This window comes from Oppia nitens, unplaced genomic scaffold (assembly GCF_028296485.1).
Source record: "Oppia nitens isolate AA-2021 unplaced genomic scaffold, nextdenovo-longstitch-racon4-pilon3 scaffold3_pilon_pilon_pilon, whole genome shotgun sequence".
NCBI lineage: Eukaryota > Metazoa > Arthropoda > Arachnida > Sarcoptiformes > Oppiidae > Oppia > Oppia nitens.
Window position 1 is genome coordinate 6,360,015 of NW_026533221.1, and position 23,685 is coordinate 6,383,699.

Below are 23,685 nucleotides of genomic sequence, written 5' to 3' on the forward strand. Positions count from 1 at the left end.
TTCAGTGAAACTACAATTTGTTGAACAGGTGTTCAATGGATTCAAAAATAACAATAATTACAGATTATAGATATATTTATAATATATTGTTTTAAAAGTATAACATTAATTAAATGAGTAAAATGTTTCATGTAATTGTGTTAATCAAACTTATTTGAACACATTTTAAACGCCCATTCAATTAATCTGATTCTTGACAATAATTAATCCAAGAATTATATATTATTAATATATTCTCAATACTATTCTTCATTTATCTCTTAAAATGTTAAGCAATAGCTTAATACAAGTCAAACCTTCAATTTATTTGAAGATTTATTTATTATTATTAATTATATTTTACATATTATTCATTTATTTAGATTATTTTCAATAATTAAATTATGTGCAAATATATGAAAACAATTTTTCTTAGCAAATTTTTGAGTTATAAAGAAATATATTATATTATATATTAAAGCAATAGCTTATGCTAAAAATGGTTAAACTCATTATTATTAAATTATTATTATTATTTCTATTATTAACACTGCTATTTTAGAGACTCATAATAATACCAAATTGCACGTCAAAGTGATTTGTAATTAGAAAAGTGTTAGAAATTTGTTTAAAAATGTGATAAATGGATGAAAAGGTGTTGTAGTGTAGCAAACATTTACTAATTTCATGTATTTTTTTTATAAAACAAATTAATACAGTCAACAACAACAACAACAACAATAAAAAATAAATAAAATAATGAAATTGTAAATAAAAAATAATTATTTTGATTGATTGTATGATTGACTGATTAATGAATGACTTAGATATGAATAATATAAATGTGTATATATTGTATTAGAGGCACAAAAACGAGTAGTCAATAGTCAATAGTCGATTGAGTGTCGAGTGTTTCTATCACATCGTTATCTATTTGCCAGTCCTATAGTATTATCAATACATTCCTATACTTGAGTTTCTCTGTCTTTCATAGAGTTGTTATATTTTTCGAAATCTGACGTTAAAATAAAAATAAAATTTTTAAAGTCAACAAAAAACATGATATAAATGAGAAAATTAAATTCACTTCAAAAAATTGGTTTAAGTTTTTCAAATAAAATCATAGAAACGTACTTAAAATATAACAACAAATAAGGATAAGTAATTGAATCGAAAATAATTTGAAAGAAATTCAATAAAACAGAAAACAAAGTCATTTTAAGTGATGACAAGTAATCAGTAATTTGTAAAATCGGTCATAACTTACGCTCGAGAACTGCCGCCAGACGGTCATCACCTGCTTTGGCCGCTAATTGTTTTGGTGTCAGTCCTTGTTTGTCAAGTATGAAAAGGGATGCGCCATAAGAGGCAAGCATTGTACAGATGGTGTGCTGTCGGTGTGCAGCAGCCGTATGCAGAGCTGTCTGTCCTCTTTCCGATTCAATCAAATCAATCAGATCTGGCGTTGCGGCAGACAATAGGAATCTCACGATATTATCGTAACCATAATGTGAGGCGTGATGTAGTGCTGACTTTCCTATTGTTATTATTTGTTATAATATAATTAGATTTTAAATAAATTATTAGAAATAATAAATTTATAAATAAAATATAATTCATTACAATGTTAACTAAAAAAATATTTGAGATTCAAAAAGATTACTAATTTACATTATATGAAGTTAATTAACTTATTAATATTATCATTTTTATAGTTAGTGGTAATAATAAAATTGAAAAACTGGTAATTTAATACTTTCATTTGTGATAGCATTTAATTGAAACTATAATTACAAATTTCTTTTAGTTTATTTGAAATAAATTATAAATACCTTTGTTATCAATTGCCAAAAGACTGATCCCTTTGTGATGTAATTGTTTGAGTAATGATAGGTCACCTAATTTGGCCGCATGTAAGACCTCGTCTTGAGAGAAATCTTGAGGAATACTAATAGGAGTGAATTTATTTGAGAACCGGTTGTCATAAGTTGATGAACTTCCTACAAGACTATCATCACTAGATGACAGATTTGGTGTATTTATAAGACGATGTGTTATAAGTTCAGGATTGGTACCAAAGAAATCAATATCGTCTTTATCTTCGGGAGGACTTTCCGGATCAAGAATGAAAAGATCATCGTTACAGATGTCGACAACAAAATGCAAGTGTTCTTGAGCTCTGTCTATGCGAAAGAAGCGCTCAGCTGTACAGGCTATCAGAACCAATTGAATGAGACATGAGATCAGATTTAGTGACAATCAGTTGTGATATATTAAGACAAGCAAATACTTACAGTCAACGAAACACCAGTCATGCGATACAAACTTTGTGGTGACACTGGTATTATCAGTACCGGACTGCATAACACTATAGTCCTTATCTCGCATTAATTCATTGATTTTAGTCCTAACATTAACTAACTCCAGGTTCTGATCGATACACAACGTTCCCAATAGAAGTGCTGTCATTGTATATTTGAATACAGAATAATATAATATATATGAGAAATAAACTCTATATATTCAGCTTATTTACTGTACTGTATGGGCATTATATTGAATACTATATATTACATAATATATAAACTTAATTTAATATTCAGAGACTAAGACTAAGAAAGATAAAAATATAAATAATCGATAGGAAAGCACTGATATATTTGCAATAATATGTATTCATAAGACATAATAATCACTTACATATTTCCTTAAGTTTATCTTTATTGTAATGATAGGTCTCGTAGTCATTTAAATTCAATTTTCGCACTTTTATTGTTAACTTCTCAAGTGTAGGACTAATGATATGAAAATAAAATACAAATCATATACACATAACTAGAAATAAATCTACATTAAAGTGGTATTAATATATAAGTAAATATTTATTTGAATCACATACACATATTTGATAGGATTGTGGCGGTTTGGTTTGGCGATCAAATTTGCTTGATTTCTCAATTGTAAGGTTATAATCGATGGTAGGAGACGACAGGGTTCACCATCCACTTGCATAGGAATAGTACGTGTGGTTATTATTTTAGCACTTCTACACTGAGCAATACACGTGCCGTGTCCTCCAGCTTGCAATAGAGGCTATCATTGATCAAACATTTCATATTAATATTAATAATAATATTGATTATCGATTCATATATGGTTTCATTACATGTATAATAAATCAAATTTCCGTCATTTTTTTATAATATATGTCTCATATATTTTATTAGTAGAAATCGCTTAATTGATTAACTATATATATGATATAAGTTATGCTTTAAATCATACTTATAATAATTTTGTGTAAATATGATGAAATAACCAAATAAGTGATAAATATTAATATCTACACAAGTAAAACATTATCTACAAAATATTACCAATTGAAATAAACATAAGTTATTGCAATTTAATTAAAACCTATTAACTTAATTAAACATCTAGCTTACAGTGAAATAACAAATACATATTATCATCAACAGCTTAATGTTTGTATAATTTTAATTTTATTATTTAATATATATTTCTAATATTTTTTATAAAAAAAAATAATTATAACTAAGCATTATTGGTAAATGTTTCACCTATTATAAAATTATACATGACATTGAATATAATGTTAAACAATATCTTAAAAATTTAGTTGTATAATATTTATTATAAAATATTAATTATGTTAGATAAAAGATTGCTTTTATTAAAATCTTTCTTATTAAATTAATAGAGTAAACGGTATGTATAATTATATTACAGTAAATTGTTATCACTTTAACTAAAAATATATAAATAATTGCAGCACTTTTTTTTTGTTTACCGTAGTCTTAAATTATTGTTTTGTAAAATATTGATTATTTCTAAATATTCTCATTTATCTTCAATAATATTCCTTTAATATACTGTATATTGATTTATGTAATTATATTTTTGTTGTTAATTCAATTAATTTCTATAATGTCTTAAGAAATATTTACTATTATTTATATATATTCAGTAGAATACAGTATTTACAGTAAAACATAATTAGACTTTAATTTAATTTTGTATTAGTATTTCATCAAAAAGTTAAGTATCATTGATAAAAATAACTTAAGAGTTATGTATCGTAAGCTTAATTATTATAATAAAACTAAATACTGTATATAATTACATAATAATGTTGATCAAAGTATTAACTTTTAATAATATACTTTAATTACTTACCAATTGATATGTAGTTAAACCAATAACTTCAATGAGTCCATCGTCAGTCCGGGGAGTTTCATATGATGGTGAACTAGAGCCCCAGGGTCTGGTCCCACCCCCGTAACTATAAACATAAAATAGATAAATCATTATAAGTCAAATAACTTACAAGAGATATCAAATTACCAAAATAATTTATTATTGTATTTTTATTTATTTTAGATTGTATGTCATATATAAATATAATAGTATATACAATGTGTTTTATGTATTGATTTTAGTTTAATATAGTAAATATTACCAAACATTATAGAGTATAATGTATATAATTATTATCGTAAATATTATATATTGATAGAAATGACAGTACAATAAAATGTAGTTAAAGATTACAATAAGTCTTTGTCTTTTCATTTGCATTTCTATACATTTTTAATTTTCTTATCAATATATTATAAATTAAATAAAGTTTTATTTAAAAATTTAATAATTATTATAAAATTTTATATTTAAAAATATAATTTATACAAATGTCTTTAATATAGTGTAGTTAATAAAAATAGATATTTAAAATAATTTTATAAATTATAATGCAAAGTTTTTATTAATTAATTTTTGACAAATAAGTATTTAAAAAATTATTTTAAATCATATACAGTATTTGTATGTGGTATGAAAGCTAAACATTATTATAAGAAAATGTGAATATTCATAATAAAATTGTTGTATTAATATTAAATTGCAATATTATATTTTATTATTAATATGTATGGAAATTGTATGATATTTTATGATATTGTGCTGTACATCAATTATATAATAAAATAGTGTACACTGTATTACAACAACAAAAAGCGATGTCCACTATACAGTAATACACTGTACAGTATATAAATTATTTATACAGTATTTCTCAGTAGACATTATTTGTTAGATAAGAGTATTGAGTAATAAATCATTTTTTATACATTTATGATAAATATAAAAGTAATGCAAACCTCGAAATATTGAGAAATAAGACGGAATGCACTTTAAGTTCTTTGAGACGAGAGGTTAGGTCGACTCCATCGCACTGTAATGTAATATAATTGCAGAGATCTTTCCATTTGCGTTGTAATAGATCTTTGCCACCCATCTGTCCGTAAAACATTTTATTTCTCAGTCTAGAATTGAATCGTTCGGGATGTGCCTCCCGTGCCTCATGAAATGATAAGGCTATGTGTGCGTCCACTCCAATGGAGAAGTAATTGTTGACCACATTTAGTGGAAGTTCATGTTTGGCGCCCTCATCTTCTTTAGGGTTCAGTTCAGTGGGAGATATACTTGTATTTCGTTCAACTTTAAGATTCCAACGGTCCAATTGTATCACTTCTCCATCTTTAATGTTTTGAAGTATTTTCGAGATCGGCTCATCAGTATAACTGCCGCCCCAACCCAAAGCACGGGCTAAATCATTACCCGTACCTAATGGTAGTACCGAAAGTGGTGGAGGTGGGTATATAGCTATTTCATCCAACACTGATAGCACCCAACCGGCTGTTCCGTCACCACCACAGGCAAGAATCCGTAAATTATTTACCTTTTTATATAACTCTAAGCCTAACTTAGGACCGCCCTGTGAGAGATCAAACACTTGACGAGGATTTAGAAGCCATTGAAACTTTTGCATTAATTTTGAGCCTTGATTTCCACCGCTTTTAGGATTTATAAACACTAGTAATGGCTTAGATGTCGATGAGGGGATTGGCTTAATGGCAAAACTCCTGTGCTGGCCAACCATCTCTTTGTTTGGCGGTACAGATGTACCATAAAGTGCGTGAAGACTGTGGTGCAAACTATTATCAACGGTAACATTAGGAGGCGTCGACTCATCCTTTTTTGTCCGTTTCTTGGAAGAAGCTCTCTTCGTTTTTGGTGATCGTCTTATCGATGACTTGAAAGATCCCTAAATATAATTTAAAACATTTCATTTTTAATGGTTTAGTCTATGCTTTCATTATTATTTTTTTTTGTTATTTCTAAACTAATAACAAATAATAAAAAAAGAAATAAAAACTTTTCTTAGATATAAAAGATTTGTCAATAGTATAGGAAATTATAAACAAATATCTTGTTTTGAACGGAAATTAAAGTTTTAACGAAAAATCAAGCAAATGGATGAAAATAATGATAATAATGTTTTGATACCCTTCGGGGAAGTTTGACGATCCAAGAGGGGGGGACTAAGAGGTCTTGATTAATACCGAGGGGACAATTCTCGCCAATCCTTTGCATATTAAAACAATTTTCTTTATTATGAAACGCCGTTTTACACCACGAGCAAGAAATGGCCACAATCTCCTGTTACCGTATTTTTTGCATTTTTATTAATTTTTAGTCAATCCATATGTCTTAAAAAATGCTTACTTTGTTGCCAAATGAAAGTTTTGATTGAAACGATTTGCCGCACTGTTTGCATCTTCCCTTTTGATGTCGTCTATGCACCCAATGGTGATGTATCACAGTTTGCTATACATTTTATTCATTATAAACATTATTTTATTATTTTGTTTACTTTTATATAATCCAAGTATAAGTAAGGCTTTTTAGGCACTTATTATTATTATTGCTAAAATATATGACACAATAAATATGTTTGGCACTCACTTATGGTTACATACATTAAAATTATTATTTGCTAACTTTCTCCAAATAAACAATTCTCTCATTTTTATTAATACATTAATAGTAAAACAATTTAAATAAACAATTTTACTAATATTTCTACACTAAAATAATTTCTTTATTTATAGATAATCTTTTTAAATTAATATACACATCAACTAGTTTTAAAATAAAAATTAATTAAAAATTATAGTTCAAATTCTACAAGTTTATAACATAATCAAAATAATAAACCTAAAATTGTTTTAAATATTTTTTAAATATAAAACTTTTGGTCATTGTTTGTTTATACATCAATAACTTGATAGTGATATTATAAAATATAGATCGGTATGTATTTAATAACAATCAAATATAAGTCACTTACTTCTCTATACTGTCTGACCCCGACATCTTTGAAAGTGGGTTTACAATGAAATTTCATTTTATCGATCAAAATGCTTATACATCCGGTGTGGGCCGTTATCTTACAGGCCGGACAACATAGTCGAGGACCTTGTTTCTAGACATCATAAATATTAATATCATTTATAACTAATTTAATAAAATTATCATGCAAATTTAATAAACTCATATGATATATAGGTATAGTTTATTGTAAAAATTTAATATAAATTTAAATGGTCCAAAAAATATTGCCGGTACAATAACTTCATACTGTATTATACATTCATTTATTAATTTACAAACCGTATAAAATATCAAATGTTTGCGCATTACCTCAAATTGTTATATCAAACTTTATTATAAATGTATAATACAGTACAGTATAAGCATTTTACTAATACTACTGTATATGTGGTACTATAATATATTTAATAAATTTTTAATTAAAATTATTATTATTAAAAGCAAAATATATTTTGTGATAATTCTTATTTAGAATATAATTGTAATATTAATTCAATTTTCATCAAAAATCTTTATAGAAATCATTTCAAAAAAATCATTATTTAGTTTTAGCCAACAATTGAAAAAAATGTGACATAAAAAATGAGATTGTGATTCATTTTAAGGTTTATATATTATATTTAAAATAGATGTTTAATAATAAAATGCAATCGTTTGCACAAATCAAAGGAAATATATTATCACAAAAAATACATAAAGTAAATGTTTTTGTGTGGAAAATAAATCGATAAAAAATGCATTACTTATCTAAGTTATAACTATAGCATTAAATTTTCGAGAATTAAAATATCAAAATTAGTCAAAATTGGTCGATAGTCGGGAAGTGACAAAATCGATAAATTATATATATATTGTATTTATAATATCATACATATTTTATATCAAATTAATATTTAAATTAAATTCCCTATTTATAAATTAAAAAAATATGGGAAATCTCCGAAATATTCAAAGTCTAGTTATAACTAAAAAAAAGTTAACCAACTCTTGAAAACTGAATATCTTTTGCATTTTGTTTTACAATAACTACTGTATTATTAATTACAATAATAACATATGTTTTTAATAAGCAATTTTAAGATAAACAATAAATATCTAATAAAATAATTATAAAATTCATATGAAATGATTTGTATAACAATCACATACCGAACACTCGTTTTCTCCGACATAACAGATATCTCCCGAGGCATTGGTGGACACCCAAAGATGGTCGGCATTAATAGCCGATTCCTAACACATATAATAAAACATTATAAATCATTGTGTGGTCAGACATGTTGTTTGGTCAGACATACGCCCCAATCGGGAGCACTCCGTAAAGTGCGGGTCTCTCCACTTTCGGTCGATATCTTGATCTCTCCCTGAATAGCCTTCCTGTTGAAGACAAAACACATCACCCGTTAAATCAATTTGATTAGCACTTCATTAGTAATTTAATGTTAATAAAGTTAATCAACAAATAAAATCAAAAAATAAAAGACAACTTTTTTCGGCGCTTTTTAAACAAATAACTCTTCAAATCAATGATTATATGGATGTTGTCTTTAAAGCACATTATTATACATTATTATCACCATTAATGACATGACTAGCGGTCATATAGTATAAGACAACACTTTTTAGCAAATATTGTCATTAAATCAATATTAATATTAGTAACAAAAATGTAATCTAATAACTGTATTAATAACATAGATATCAAAATTATATACATTGAAAATATATGACAAATTTGTTTGATATTTACTGTATATATCCTACACTTTAAATGATTATAAAAATGTATTGAATGTCTCAAAAGGTGTACAACTTTTAGCATTTCATTTCAATTGTATATCAATTTATGTTTTTTCATTGATTATCATCACTGGCTTTGAATGACACAACACATACCAAACAACATATCAATCATTGAAATTTCATTGCAATTTAAAACTATATTTTTAATAAACATTTGACAAAAATATGTTCAAATAAATTAATAATAACTTATGATTTGTGTTTTAATTGAAAAACAAAATCATATTCAACTAAAAGCACTTATTATTACAAACTATAGTTATGTTATTATAAACTACTTTTAGTATAAATAATAATAATATTAATTACATTATATGTAGTCATGAATCGCCATAACATTGTATTCAATTGTATTATTATTTTATAATAATATTATTAAAAATAATTGTAAAATCAATTATATAGTAAAATAATAGAAACAAGTTTTGATATATTAATATATATTTAGTGATGTTATGTCACATCAATAATATGAGTAATAATTTGATGAATTGCTGTCACAATCATATTGATTGATATATTCATGTTTCAAATGACAATACATTTTACAAACTATAATAATATTTATTTTTTTTAAAAACTGGTTTAATATTCACGTTATTTGTGTGTTAATCATAAGCCGTCAAATTGTGTTGTTATTATACAAATCAAATTAACATCAAATACAGTGTAATACAGTATAGCATATACTCTATAGAAATATGACACTACAATAGCACCGGGACTTTCCCCTTCCCTGTGTTGCATATCATATGAATGCTCAGAGTATTGCCTGTTTTCACTGTTGAAGGCTGTCCTACCCATACATTACCTATCAGTTAGTTTGTTGTTAATTATTGATACAGTATTTTGAAATAGACTATAATATTGCTAAAACTTATACCAAACTACATGTATTAATATTATGATATATTTAGCCATATGTTGATAATTATATATTATATCTTAAAATTGTTAATATAATTAATTTGAACATATTTTCTATTTTCTTCAACAAATAACCCAAATATCATATATGATTCCCAAAATCATTTAGCGTAACAAATACAACAATTTTATTATTATATTCAATAATTTCTATAGTATTTAAGATACAGTAGTTATCAATTTTACATTTTTATCATTAATATAAATAATATTACTTTTAGTTTAATTAAAAAAAAATAATAAAGAAAACTTGTTATGACTTATAAGATGAAGATAAGGGTATTTTAAGGCATAAATTATTGCTATAACTATGTAATTATAAACATAAGTTATATTCAATTATTGATAATAAAACTCCTTTATTAAGGGTTGACGAGCCATAAAAATATGTGATTTACAAGAAAATCTCTGATAATATTATATTAAGTTTTAATTTTGATTTTATTTCACTCATGACTTAATGCTGGGAAACATTGAAGAATTTTTATTACATTTTGTAAATCAAATATAAATACAATATTTGTTTGTTGCTTATAAAGACATACAATATATCGTATGATATTTTTATGTAATGCCTATTCAATTGATAGGAAAACACATGAAATGACACTTAAAATAAAAAGTCAAAACAGAGAGAAGTTTACTATTTATTAAGTACTACTGCATTGGATTGTAATCATATACAGTATAGTGAATATAATAAGTTAGAGTACATAACGTTTATTTATTGTACCAATTTTGTCATTACATTTTATATATACAGTAGTTAAGTATAATATAAAGTATATATTATACCATTATAAGTACAATATTAAAGTAAAATTTATAATAACAACTAAATATTAGTATTTTTTATGTTAACATTTGAAAAACATTAAAATTTGTTGTAAAATACTAAAAACGTAATAAAATATGAATTCATTTTAATAATATCACATAATTCTAAAAAATATATTTTATATCCCAATATTAAAAAAATTCAATACTTGAAAAATTATAAATAATAGAAAATAGGTTTAGTAAATTTTAAATAATAATTTTAAATTACTATACAAGTTGTGACCAAATTGGTGAACAAGGTTTTTTTTTAGTATAACTAAATAATAAATCGAACTAGATTAAAATATTTTATTTAATATTATTGTTTATTGAACATATAAAATCATTTAGGTGCCTCCATGTTTTAGTACTGTAAATATATGTAACAAATTTTGATTAGTAAATATTTAATTACTTATCGCAAAAATAAATTAGAAAAATCATAATGAATTTAACAACATTTGTTTGTAATTTTCAGATTATTTTTACATTTTTCAATTAACTGATTTTTTTATTCAATTAGTTGATTAATCGGTATTAAAAACATTGAAAAATAATTTATTAAAATAAACAATATTTATAAATTGAATTTTCATAATTCATATGATCTCAACATTGAGATATAATTTATACTTGAGTTGTAATTTGTAATTCACAGCTTTTATTATACAAACACTTTTCACAGTAATGTTTATTCATTGAAAATACTGTACTTAACTTTCAGAATATATAATACTTATATAGTATATCACATTATAATTTATATTAATTCAATTTTTAAAGTTGTAATATAGACTCATATAATACAGTACTTTATATAATATGATACAAGTAATCATTAATATAAGACTTTATGTAAATTTTATACTTTTGTTACTCCATTTCCTTATAAACTTAAGACATTGCCTGTGGCTAAGCATTCAAATTTATAATTTAAAATTATATTAATTTAACAAATTATTATAAAGTAAATTTTTATAATTTGATTTTAAAATATTAAACTATTTTATGTCCATTTAAATATATATGACACACATGATAAACGAAAAATTATGATTAACTAATACAGTCCTTAATAGTGAATAATTATTTATATTTATATATCATTTCATAGATTTTTTATAGTAAACCAAAAAGGTTTCTTTGAATGAATAAATCAATCAATAAAACTTAAAAAAGAAGTTTTATGGTTTGAATTGCAAATTTTCATTTTATAAAATATACAGTAGTTTATTGTAAAATTATATTAGATTAAATTGAATAAAGTATTATAGATAATTTTGTCTAAAAATAAAATATTCAAATTTATAACTATTTGTAAATAGTATTTTGTTATATAATATATGTGTATATTTAAAAATTATTATCATTATATTTATACGCAATCTATTAAAACTCAATTAATAAAATTAATCAGATTTTGAATCAAATTATATAACATTAAAAATCTATAATAGAAATCATTTAGCGTTTGCTAACATCTGTTTTTGTCTTTTTATTTCTATTTTATTTCTTAATATTATTATTGTTTTGTTTGATCACAAAAATGTGTAAAAATCTTTTTCTTGCTATAATGTATGATATATTATAAACTTAGAATAAAATTGCATTTATCTTTTAGGTTAGAGATCAATATATACTATATATATATAAAATCATATTATATATGAATCACATTTGTAGCCTATCTATTGCTTAGACAAACAAAATAGCCAAATAAAATCAACAGAAACTAAAAAAATGAAGTTATTGTTTTGTTGGGAAAATTGTATACAAATGGAAATTTTAGTAATAGAATATTGTATAGAATAAAGTGCTGTAATTTAATTGATATTGATTTTTGTTATATTTTATATTAGAGTACTTTAATAATATTTTTTAATTTATTATATATATATACTGTATGTACAAAACTTAAAATTTTGACATGTTTAATAAAGTAAAATATTATAATTATTGATTATCTAAATTATTATTTTAAATATACTGTTTATGAAATTACTAATTTGTGTGACTTATTGCATAATTGTGACGCAAATAGTGGTTACAAATTAATATTTCATTATTAACTTATAATTATTTGTCAAATTTGTAACAATACTTAAATAGTAATTATATTAATAATACTAAATTTATTTATAAAAAATACAAAAATTACATTTATTATTTACGCTACATTGGTTTTGAATTTAAATATATATAACATATTTTAAATAAAACATTGAAATCTGATCTAAAATGAATCGTAAATAAAGTTGTTAATTAATATGTGGCAGACTTTCTGTGAGAAATCAATTATAATAATAATAATAATATTATTATATTATTACTATTATTATATTCTGTATTTACAAATATATGTGTAATATTTGTTGAATAAAAGTAATTTAGACTAAAATTCAGTAATTTATTACTAAATAAGTGTCACTTTGTTTGTGTTTAATGTTATTTATGTTTTAAATAATTCCATTTAAATTCAGTTGACATTTGGTATTTAAATTACAATACACTATATTCTGTAAGTAATCTTATATATTGTATTATATATAAGTCAAAAATTATTTTTTTTAAACTAATAAAAAATTTAAATTATCTGCTGTTATTTATTATTGTTATTATATTGTATATTGTTGTATTGTAGATTTTATATAATGAAGTAATAAATTTAACTTATATAATTATTTGAGTTATAATAGTTGAGAGCATTTAAAAAATAGTTTTAATTAACAGCTTATAAATTAATTAACATTTTGTATAAGATTAATAATAATAATAATAGAAAAAATAGTGTTTATAAAATTTTCGCATAAATTAAATAATCAGTAAATTAGATCTTTTATTTATTTAAACATTTTAATCTTAAAAATACAATTAATAATAACTAACAATATGAAAATTTATAATACTATATATAGATATCCATTAGTAAAATAAGGTTAATATATTTGTCGGCCAGTTATTGCCGGTTAATATATTTGTCGGCCAGTTATTGCCAGACAGTTGCGTAAATAAAACAAAACATTGGTTAAAACAAACGATTATTTTATTATAGCAAAAAAAACAATGAAATATAATAACTGAATAATACGATAACAAAACATTTGATTATATACAGTACTATACAGTAGTTCAGTATCGGTATAAGTGTTGTGTTAAATATATGTGTTGAACTCTATGGTAATATTAATGTTTTTCAAATATTTTAAATAATTATATAAATAAAAGACCAAAATTTAGTTGAATTCTCTTTTTCTAATTAAATAGATACCAATTTAACAAACTATTTTGATTTACTATATTTAAACTATATGTCAATTTTTTAATTATCTCATTTAAAATATAAATATATACTATATATGAATAAATTTATTTAGTACTTATATTTTTGTTAATTAAAACACAAAATATGAATAGTTGATAAAATTTCATATACTGTAAATACTATAATAAATAAATGTTATACTCATTTACTCATGGTTATTTTGTATTATATATTAACTATTATACAACATATTTAAACCAGATAATAAATTTAACCTATTCAGTAAATTTTGTTTTTTATATGTAAAACTAAATAATGAATACCATATATTAGTCAAATTTGTAAATTATTTGTTTTATGTCATGTAAAATACAGTATATCTAAATTATATATAGAAAATATTCAATTTTTACACTTATTATCATTTATTATATTAAATGTATTTCAAATAACTAGTATAATATGAATGTTTTGTATTTTTATAAATTTATTCAGAATTGTATTTTTATATAATAGAACTGTCTTTAGAATATTCTGTGTTTACAAAAGTGTATAAAATTTAAATAAGATATCGATGTCTTATAAATGACAGTTAAATGTGAAATTCAATATTCCTAAAAATGTTTGCCAATAACTAACCATACGATAGTAGCATTCAATTATTTTTTCAAATACACTATACAAGTTATGTTAAAAAAAATATTTATAACTTTAGGAATAAAATCTATAATAAAAATAAAAGATTTAAATCAAATTTTCAACACAAATAACATAATTCTTTACATGTTTTGAAAATGTATTAAATGAATGAATGTTTTGTTATTTCTTAAAACAAGAAACTATTTAAATGCAAACTATTCTTAATTTATCTATTGTTTGCCAAAAAATACATTTTGTTTTATCTATTAGTACAATATCAATATAAAATTACATTATAATAAAATATAGCCATAAATTTAATAAATATAAATATTTTTTTCTCAAACTGATCAAAATTCATTATTTGTACTTTCATATAGTATATTTGTATAAAATTATCAGCAAAAATATCATAAAAATACTATCAAATAATGTTAATGTTATACTTATTAAATTATAAAAACCACATATATATATATAATATAGAACATTGAAATAAATTTAAATTTGGGATTTCCACTTCAATTCAATATCTATACTATTATTATATAATATACTCTACTGTTAATAACTACAGACATATAACAATACTAATATTATTGTATAGTAATTTATTATAATAATACATTATAGTTTGGTTTGAATTATAAACTTTATATGATATTTAAATTAAGTAAATAAAAATATATTTAATTTATATTTTAATATTTATAATAATAACTTAATACATGTATATAATGTATATGAAAATTATTAATGTCAATATTGATCTTTTTATGTGTTAGACAATAACGCTTCGGGTGGTTATCAGCAAAATTTTAGTCAAGTAAAAAATTATATTTATTATAATTGTCAATAATATTATATTTGATTTGATTAAAATTATATCAAAATAACCATTTTCCCATTTGACACTATTATTGATAATTTAGACAAAAAGTATTATACAATAAAACTAAGACTTGGATTCATTTCAAAATATTTCTTTTATCAAAATCGTTTAAACTTTTATATATATTACTATAACATTATTATACTGTATTAGTTTATTATTTTATTTATATTAATTCAAGTTTAAGTGTTTTTTGAAACTACAATTAATGTTTAAATATATCTATAATTCTATATAGATTAGACAATTGCAATAAATGTTATCAACTTAGAGCGATAAATATTACAAGTATTTATTATCTATAATATATATTTTTAATTGATAATAATTTCAATGACAATTTGTTTACTATACAGTATATAATAATTAAAATATTATTTTATATATAATTAAAAGTGTTTTTATTTTAATCATAAATTTTGTTAAATAAAACAATTTATCGCAACTTCTGTTGGGAAATATTAATTGAAAATTAATTGAAATATTATAAACATATTTCTTCAGTTGTGTAGATAACTAAATATTATAATATACTATAACAGACAAACTTTATTAGACAACCATAATATTATCAATGCATTAAAATAAATTATGAGTATATTTGAAAATTACATAATACCAATGCATTGTATATACTGTACTATATACTGTATATACTGTATCTACCAGTGTTGGCAGAGATAAAGTGTATGTATAATACAAAGCGTATTATACAGTATAATACAATGTAAATTACATGACAATTTTGGCTTACAAAAAAATTTTAGCGCCACCAAGTAACAAAAATACTAAAATTCACAAACAAACACATGTTTTGTAATAATAATTATTTTTTTATTTTGAAAAAAATTGAAATTAGCTATTCAATTTAATTCTGGTATTGAAATATATTAATAAAATAATTAATATTAATTTTTAATAGTTTTAGAAAACAACGATTTTAATAACGATATTGAAATTATTTAATAATAATAATTTTAATAAAAAAAATAAATATTTTATCATTGTTAATGTAATTTTTCTATATTGTAAAATATATCCAATACATTGTATTTTAATGTATTTTACAAAGTTGAAATTGAAAACCTTGTATTTTTCCAACCCTGGTATCTACTGTAATAAAGTTTGCTGTTATAGTATATTATTCAATATAACTACATTTGACCAAATGAAATAAATAATGTATATGTTATTTTTATGTTGTTTTACTTATATCTATTTTGATACTAGGTATAAACACTTTCAACAAATAAATTTGTTTTTTATATAAATTAAATATTATTTATATAATACACTGATAAATCAAAAATGTGTGGTACAGTTCATTCAGAATAAATACATTACAAACATAGTTTGCAAATCTTATTGCAAAATGATACATAAAAATAAATTTTAACTTCAAAAAAACAAAAAAAAAATCGTTCAGTTCAATTAAATAATTTTAAATGAAATATTTAGGTAAAATAGATCCTAAAAATTATGAAATTTATAAAAAAAAACATCAAAATATCTAACATTTTATTTTAGCTGAATATATTTATCATAAGCATTAATAATAATTACAATTTACATGTATTATAAATTATTATTTGACATATAAAGGCAAAGGTATAGTTGATATAATAGAGAATTTCAAGTAATGTCTTATATATATATATTATATACTGTAGATTCTGCTCTCATAACTATTTAAACCAATGATATTATCAACATTGAAAAGATTACATAAAATCGATATTTTCTTAAACTAAAAAAACTCGAAGCAATGCATAAACTTATTATATGACATATAGTATTGAGTACTACAAAGTATGAAAAGTTGAAGTATTTGTGAAAATAAAAACGTCACTTAATAGCAAAATCTGTATAAAAAACATTGAAAATCAAATCCATTAGACAACATAACATACACTGCGTTTTAAAAGTAGAGTCAAAGACTTTTTAAAAATAGTGAAACACAAGACTTACTATATTTACCGGTTTTGACAATTCAATTAACTCTTAATATAATCAGTGAATTATATTATATTTATACTATTTATATGTTTATATGTGTAATGTTTTGACTTATTTTTCAGTTAAGGGTTAGTTAAAAATTATTTGACGAGAATTATAACGAGAAGTAGTGTTAGTTTAAGAGTTCCGGATCAAGACTTAGACGTTTTACAAGAGTTTGTCTTAAATTTATGTTTAGAGCTAACTCTCACTTTAAATGCAAAACACGCTAATAATGGCACAAATGGTCTCATTTATTGGATTTATAGAGATTACTATATATACTGTATAAAAATAAATAGTGTGAGTGTATTAAAAAAGATTTCTGACTTACAATTCAATGTAATGTTAGAAAAAGATCAAACAAAACAGTCAATTCTCATTAATAAACTAATAGTTTGGTATTAAAAATGTATAAAAATAACAATTATAATATATATATATATATATATTTACCGGTATATACTGTATATAAGTCATATAATAAGTTATCCCTAACTCTATGTGAAATAGTAAGAGAAATCTTACTTAGTAGTGATGGGAGAGTGTCTGTGAGGTGGTATTATAAGATAAGGTCCGCCCGGGTTTGTCGGCAATACTATGTCCACTGAACGCGATCGATGGGCTTTAGGTCCAGTTTCAAGAACTTCTATGTCATTCCTTTTGGGCACTTGTAGCAGATATGGCGAGTCTACAGAAGCAGATCTATGCTCTCGAGAACCGGTCAATACGGGTACCTCTAATGACACTACAGTTATGCCACTTCCAGTGTCTTCCTCTTCTTCGTGAATATGAATTTCTGTTATGTCTGGCGGCGGACATAACGTAACAATAGGTAATCCTTCTAATGGTTCAATGGTTTCACACTCTCCTAACTCATCCAAATCATAACTCGTGTTCTGACAAGACGTCAAACCGTTTCTATCGGTATCCGATATATCTTCACTATCATCGCCATAAACAGATGAACCCTCAGAGCTAATTGAACCGGATTTGGATGGAGGAGGAGATGATATAGCTTTTAAATATTCTTCCATAAGAGAGCAATGATGACAGTCCTTAAAACCCGTAAAAGGAGATGAAGAGCCCGCACCTGAACCACCACTTGATGAACCAGAAGATGATCTTCTAATTAATAATTTCCATTTGGGAACATCTAGTGTATGACTTGATGGTAAACTATCATTTATGGTACGAGCAGTGGCCGAATCAAAAGATCGTGACCTAACACTTCGTGTGCCAGACTCGGGAACATTCAACTTATTGCTGTCGGTGTCAATGTCTGAACTGTTTACAGACTCCTTGAGTCGGATCTCATCGAAAGAAACACTTCTCATTTGTTTGCTGTGTTGTCCCACTTGAGGCACATTTAATGTGATTTGTTGTATCGACAGCTCATCCTCGTTATCTACCGATTCGTTTGGATTCTTTACATCTCTTAATTTAAGTACAATCGTATGTTGAAGTTGTTGTTGCTGTCGATGGTGTTGTGGTGTCTGATTGAGCTCTTGAGTATCATTTTGTCGTTGATTGTACTCATTATAGAGTGTTTGTTGTTGATGTTGTTGTTGTCTTTCAATGACCAGTTGGTGGTGATGTTGTGCCTGTTGTTCGAGAGTAGGCTGTCTTCTCCGGAAAGTTTCACGGAGTCTATGCATAGCTTTTGAAATATTTTGAAAAATATTGAAACAGTTGTCTGATAACTCTGGGTCTCAATTATTTCATATTATTTTGAATCACTTAAGTTTAAGATTCGTATTTAATTTGTTACTAACTATAAACTTGATATTCATATCTATTATATTATGTACAATAATAGTTTAACAGTTGATTTACTGTATCATATGATAAAGTATTAGCAAACTGTTTGTAAGTGAAGCCAATTGACAGATAGAGAGGGCTTTGTTGGCAAACCATATATTGATTTGTTGTTATAGATGTCAATACATTAACATTTCAGTTGATATCAACTCTTCAAGTGTTCACTCAATAAGCAATGAGTTAGAGTTATCAGACATTCAATTGATTCAAAATACACACAAAACTTGACAACAAACTTATTGATTAATAGATGTAATATACACTGTATAATGAATTGTAGATTTCAACAGATAGTGAGAAAGGGAGAGAGAGAGAGAGAGAGAGAGAGAGAGAGAGAGAGAGAGAGAGAGAGCTTAAAGCAATTAAGAGAGCACTGAGAGCACAGTTTGATGTCTCAATACCCCTCCAAATGCATTATATAATAATTTATTATATGTTTTGATACAACTTAAGGGTTTACACTATAAATATATTGATAATTATTAATGAAAATACACTTACAAATTTCAAACAATTTGTTTTATGCTATTTAAAAGTGAGATTATATGATATGACAAATACTTATTTAAATTTAAAAATATAACTGATCTTAATAGTGATATACATGAAGCAAACATTAAATTAGTTGTCATGAATTGAGTCAAAAATATTATTTCATTATATTATTTTTTAAAACAAATGTCTCACTAATTTTCCGTTATTATTACTGTATCATACATTCACAATATTAACATAAAGTAATAACAAAAAAATCAATAGTATTTATAATAATATATAGTAAAAATTTATTGCTTGAAATACATGAACTTATAAGTTGAGTTTGCATTAATATACAACTATAATAGTATGTGTGTTAATTATATTAATATAGTTTTATGTTAATTTAACATTTTTATTTGATAAAGCAGTTGATTGTTTGAAAAAATAGTTGTAAAAAACTTATTGATATCATTGAATGATTTAAAGGAATGTTAAAACCGGAACTTTTTAAATGTTTATATTTAGTTAACAATGAATTCAATAGAAATATTCAAAACTATGGGGAAGTGTATTGAGTGACACATAAACAGCTGAGTTGTAGCCAATTCTGTACACACACTCTCTCTCTCTCTTTCTCTATAACTGTTATCACCGATACTTAACACACAAATATGTTTTCAGTTGACGCAAATGTTGTCTCCCAACCATACACTGACTGACATTATTATTATAATACTAATAATAATTTCATAAAAACATAAATTTTTTATTATTTTCAATTTAATTCAATTGCAATTATCATTTATTAATAATAATTTATACAATTGAAATACAATATTTAGTGAAGTTATCTTTTCAATAGACGTCGAAAATAAATAATACTTTTGAATTTTCAATGAGTTATGTTGTGATATTAATTTAAATATAAGCCACTAAATCATAAATGAAATATTTCTGTTCAGAAAATGTGTCAAATAATAAATATTTAAAATTTGTATTTATTAATATAAGAAATAACTTATAAATTTATGTTAAACACACATTATGTTTAAATAAAACTTTAATAGCTATTGAAAGTTAGAAAAAAATATATACAACTTTTGTATTGTTATTCAAATAATAATAAGAAGGAAATATATGAAAGTTTTGACATAATCTTTCAAATTGAAAATCAGTGAAAATACAGATATGAGAAACACTTTTATTATATTTATATCACATAATCATTATTATTAGTTTGAAATGAAATGCAATGAATGTAATCACTCGACAATCGACTTGAGACTCGTCTCTCTCTCTCCCATTACATCTAAAAGTAAAATAAAAAATAAAAAACGAGTGGATCTGTGGATCTTCTACACAATGTCTCTGACAGACTATGCGCGTCAAAACTGTTTGCCGATATATAACGGTATATACAGAATATATACAAATAATATATATTATATATAATAGCAACACAACTGGTGTACCAACAATTTCAGTACATATTTACCATTGAGAGGCAACACATATCACAAGATATTACTATTCAATAGATTCAGCGCATCCACTGACATGAAGGCATGCGCTCACCATTATATTGACTATTGTTTTCAAAATTTTATACCGGAATCGCCCGAACCAGTAGTGCAGTACTGCCGGTACTCTTGCCGTATATTCATTTACACATGTGTTCACATTACTATTGTAGTATTGTATTTATTTCATACCAGTCCTCTTATTTCATTTAAATTATACTCAGACTACTTATCTTTACTTTCTCTCTTTCACACACACACACACATACACACACAAACACACACACAAACACACACACAAACACACACACACACAAACATTCATACACATACATACAAACTAAATAATTCAAATATTTATACTATTATTGAAATATAGCTAATGTACGTGTGATGAACAATATGTTTATATATAGTCAATTGACTACAAGATATAGGTGTGGCACAGTTATAATAAATGAAATTTAGTGCTTTAGTGATATACCCGCTATAAAAAGTGATACTGTATGAGCTCAGGTATAATAATTTACGAAATTAAAGTGTAATTTATAAAAGAATAAAATGTGCCAATAATTGCATATATAAGCCATTAAAAACATTTAAGTAGTTTTTCATATTTTTTATGTTTTCAAATTCTGAATTACATTTAAATTGTTACGTAAAAATCAATAAAATAAAAATTTTCACAAAATTTTACATTTATATATTATAGTGATTCAAACAACTCATATCTAGAGTTATATTATATTTCTAAGTCACGGCATTTGTAGACAAGGAAAACAATAACAATATGTTTAGTATTAATACCTATTATAACAATAGAAATATTTCATATATTATTCATTATTTATAATGAAATGGTTTTGATTGTATTGATTGTTATATACTAAGGGCAGTACTGGTGAGCACTCAGTTGTGATTTATTTTATCAATTAATTAAATTAAAACTCTATTCTCACTAAATTTACTGTATATATAAAGTAATAATAAATTGCATTGAAATCTATACTCAGTGTAAATATAGTCAAATGTTTTAAGCAGTCATTGAGTTACAGTACGTACAGTTTGCGCCCATAATATAGCTTTATTGTAATACACTTAAAACTATGCAGTTTTGCTGATAATACAAATTGTAATAAATTTCAATAACTAATTGTATATTAATGTTATATCTATTAATATTAATAATCATATGCTTAAAATGCCAATAACTAAATAAATGACAGCTACTATTTTTAAATTTAAATATAATATTTATTAATTTTATTAATTAATTTTTACAGTAAATAAATAAACTAACAAACTAGAAAAATGTAACTTTAAAATATAGTATATGCCAAACTAAAATGTTAGTATTAATTATCAAAAGTAGTTGAAAATATCTAAATAAATATTAAAATATATTATTTTTTATAATAAAAATAATTTATTAAAACTATAAATACTGTATATTATTAAAAAGTTATTTATTGAAGTTTGTTAATAAATACTGTATTTATATAATTAAAATATATAATTTCTGTCTTATAATTTACAAGGATATAAAAATTTTATTGTTTTATTATTTCATAATATAATAATAAGGTTTTCAAATATTAAATTGAAAATATAAAAAATAAAAGAATAGAGATTTTTTTGTATTTTTACATAATATTGTCTATTTTTAATAAATTTAAAAATATTATTTTAGTTTTAATTTTATATTTAGATACTCTTTTATTTATTTTAATTGCATATTCTTGAATTAAATTTTAATTATATATTTTTACAAATAATAATTTTGAAAAAACAAATAAAACCAGCATTTTATATTATATAAAACACAATTTAAACATAAATAATAACAAAAACTTGTATAAATTATTAAAAATTACAATTTATAATATAAAAATATTTAGCTATTTAAACAAATTTCAAGATATTTTTTTTAAGACAAAAGTCAATATTTTATATAATTAAAACATTTTGTGTCGTTATTACTATTATTAGTAAAATATCATATAAATAGTACAATATTTACAGTATAAACACGCACTGAGATATAAAAATGACCTAAATATATATATACAGTATTGTATTTGTCTAAACAATCTTCAAAATAGGATACTATTTATAGATTCACGTAAATTCATGTATATTTCCATAGAGAGTGAATTTATGTAATAAGTTATGTTATGTTCAATATATTCAGTATGTCTTATATCAAACACTATTAAATATGGTTTGTTTATTTGATTTACAAAATATTTATTATAACATTAAACATATTCTACACACAATAATTGCTTTTTATT

General features: G+C 23.3%; 1 protein-coding gene across 1 annotated transcript; it reads right to left on the minus strand.

Moving 5' to 3' along the window:
- Positions 1 to 723: 723 nt before the first annotated feature.
- On the minus strand, positions 724 to 19,331 carry LOC128958772 (diacylglycerol kinase zeta-like). The gene is made up of 14 exons (XM_054304696.1): positions 18,099 to 19,331; positions 8,532 to 8,610; positions 8,383 to 8,466; positions 7,190 to 7,324; positions 6,565 to 6,666; positions 6,346 to 6,498; positions 5,157 to 6,103; positions 4,177 to 4,282; positions 2,879 to 3,072; positions 2,680 to 2,774; positions 2,274 to 2,441; positions 1,812 to 2,192; positions 1,247 to 1,516; positions 724 to 994 (listed from the first exon to the last, which is right to left on the minus strand). Exons 1-14 carry the CDS (start codon positions 19,226 to 19,228, stop codon positions 945 to 947), a joined length of 3,894 nt encoding a protein of 1,297 aa, XP_054160671.1. The 5' UTR covers positions 19,229 to 19,331; the 3' UTR covers positions 724 to 944.
- Positions 19,332 to 23,685: the final 4,354 nt, after the last annotated feature.

What these genes read in the sequence shown, in the direction of transcription:
- LOC128958772 (XM_054304696.1), bottom strand. Translation starts at nt 19,228, where the DNA reads ATGCATAGACTCCGTGAAACTTTCCGGAGAAGACAGCCTACTCTCGAA. An exon ending in GGGTCAGACAGTATAGAGAA is followed by an intron (nt 6,667 to 7,189) that starts GTAAGTGACTTA and finishes TAAAATGTATAG; the next exon opens with CAAACTGTGATACATCACCA. An exon ending in AGATAAACTTAAGGAAATAT is followed by an intron (nt 2,442 to 2,679) that starts GTAAGTGATTAT and finishes ATACAATGACAG; the next exon opens with CACTTCTATTGGGAACGTTG.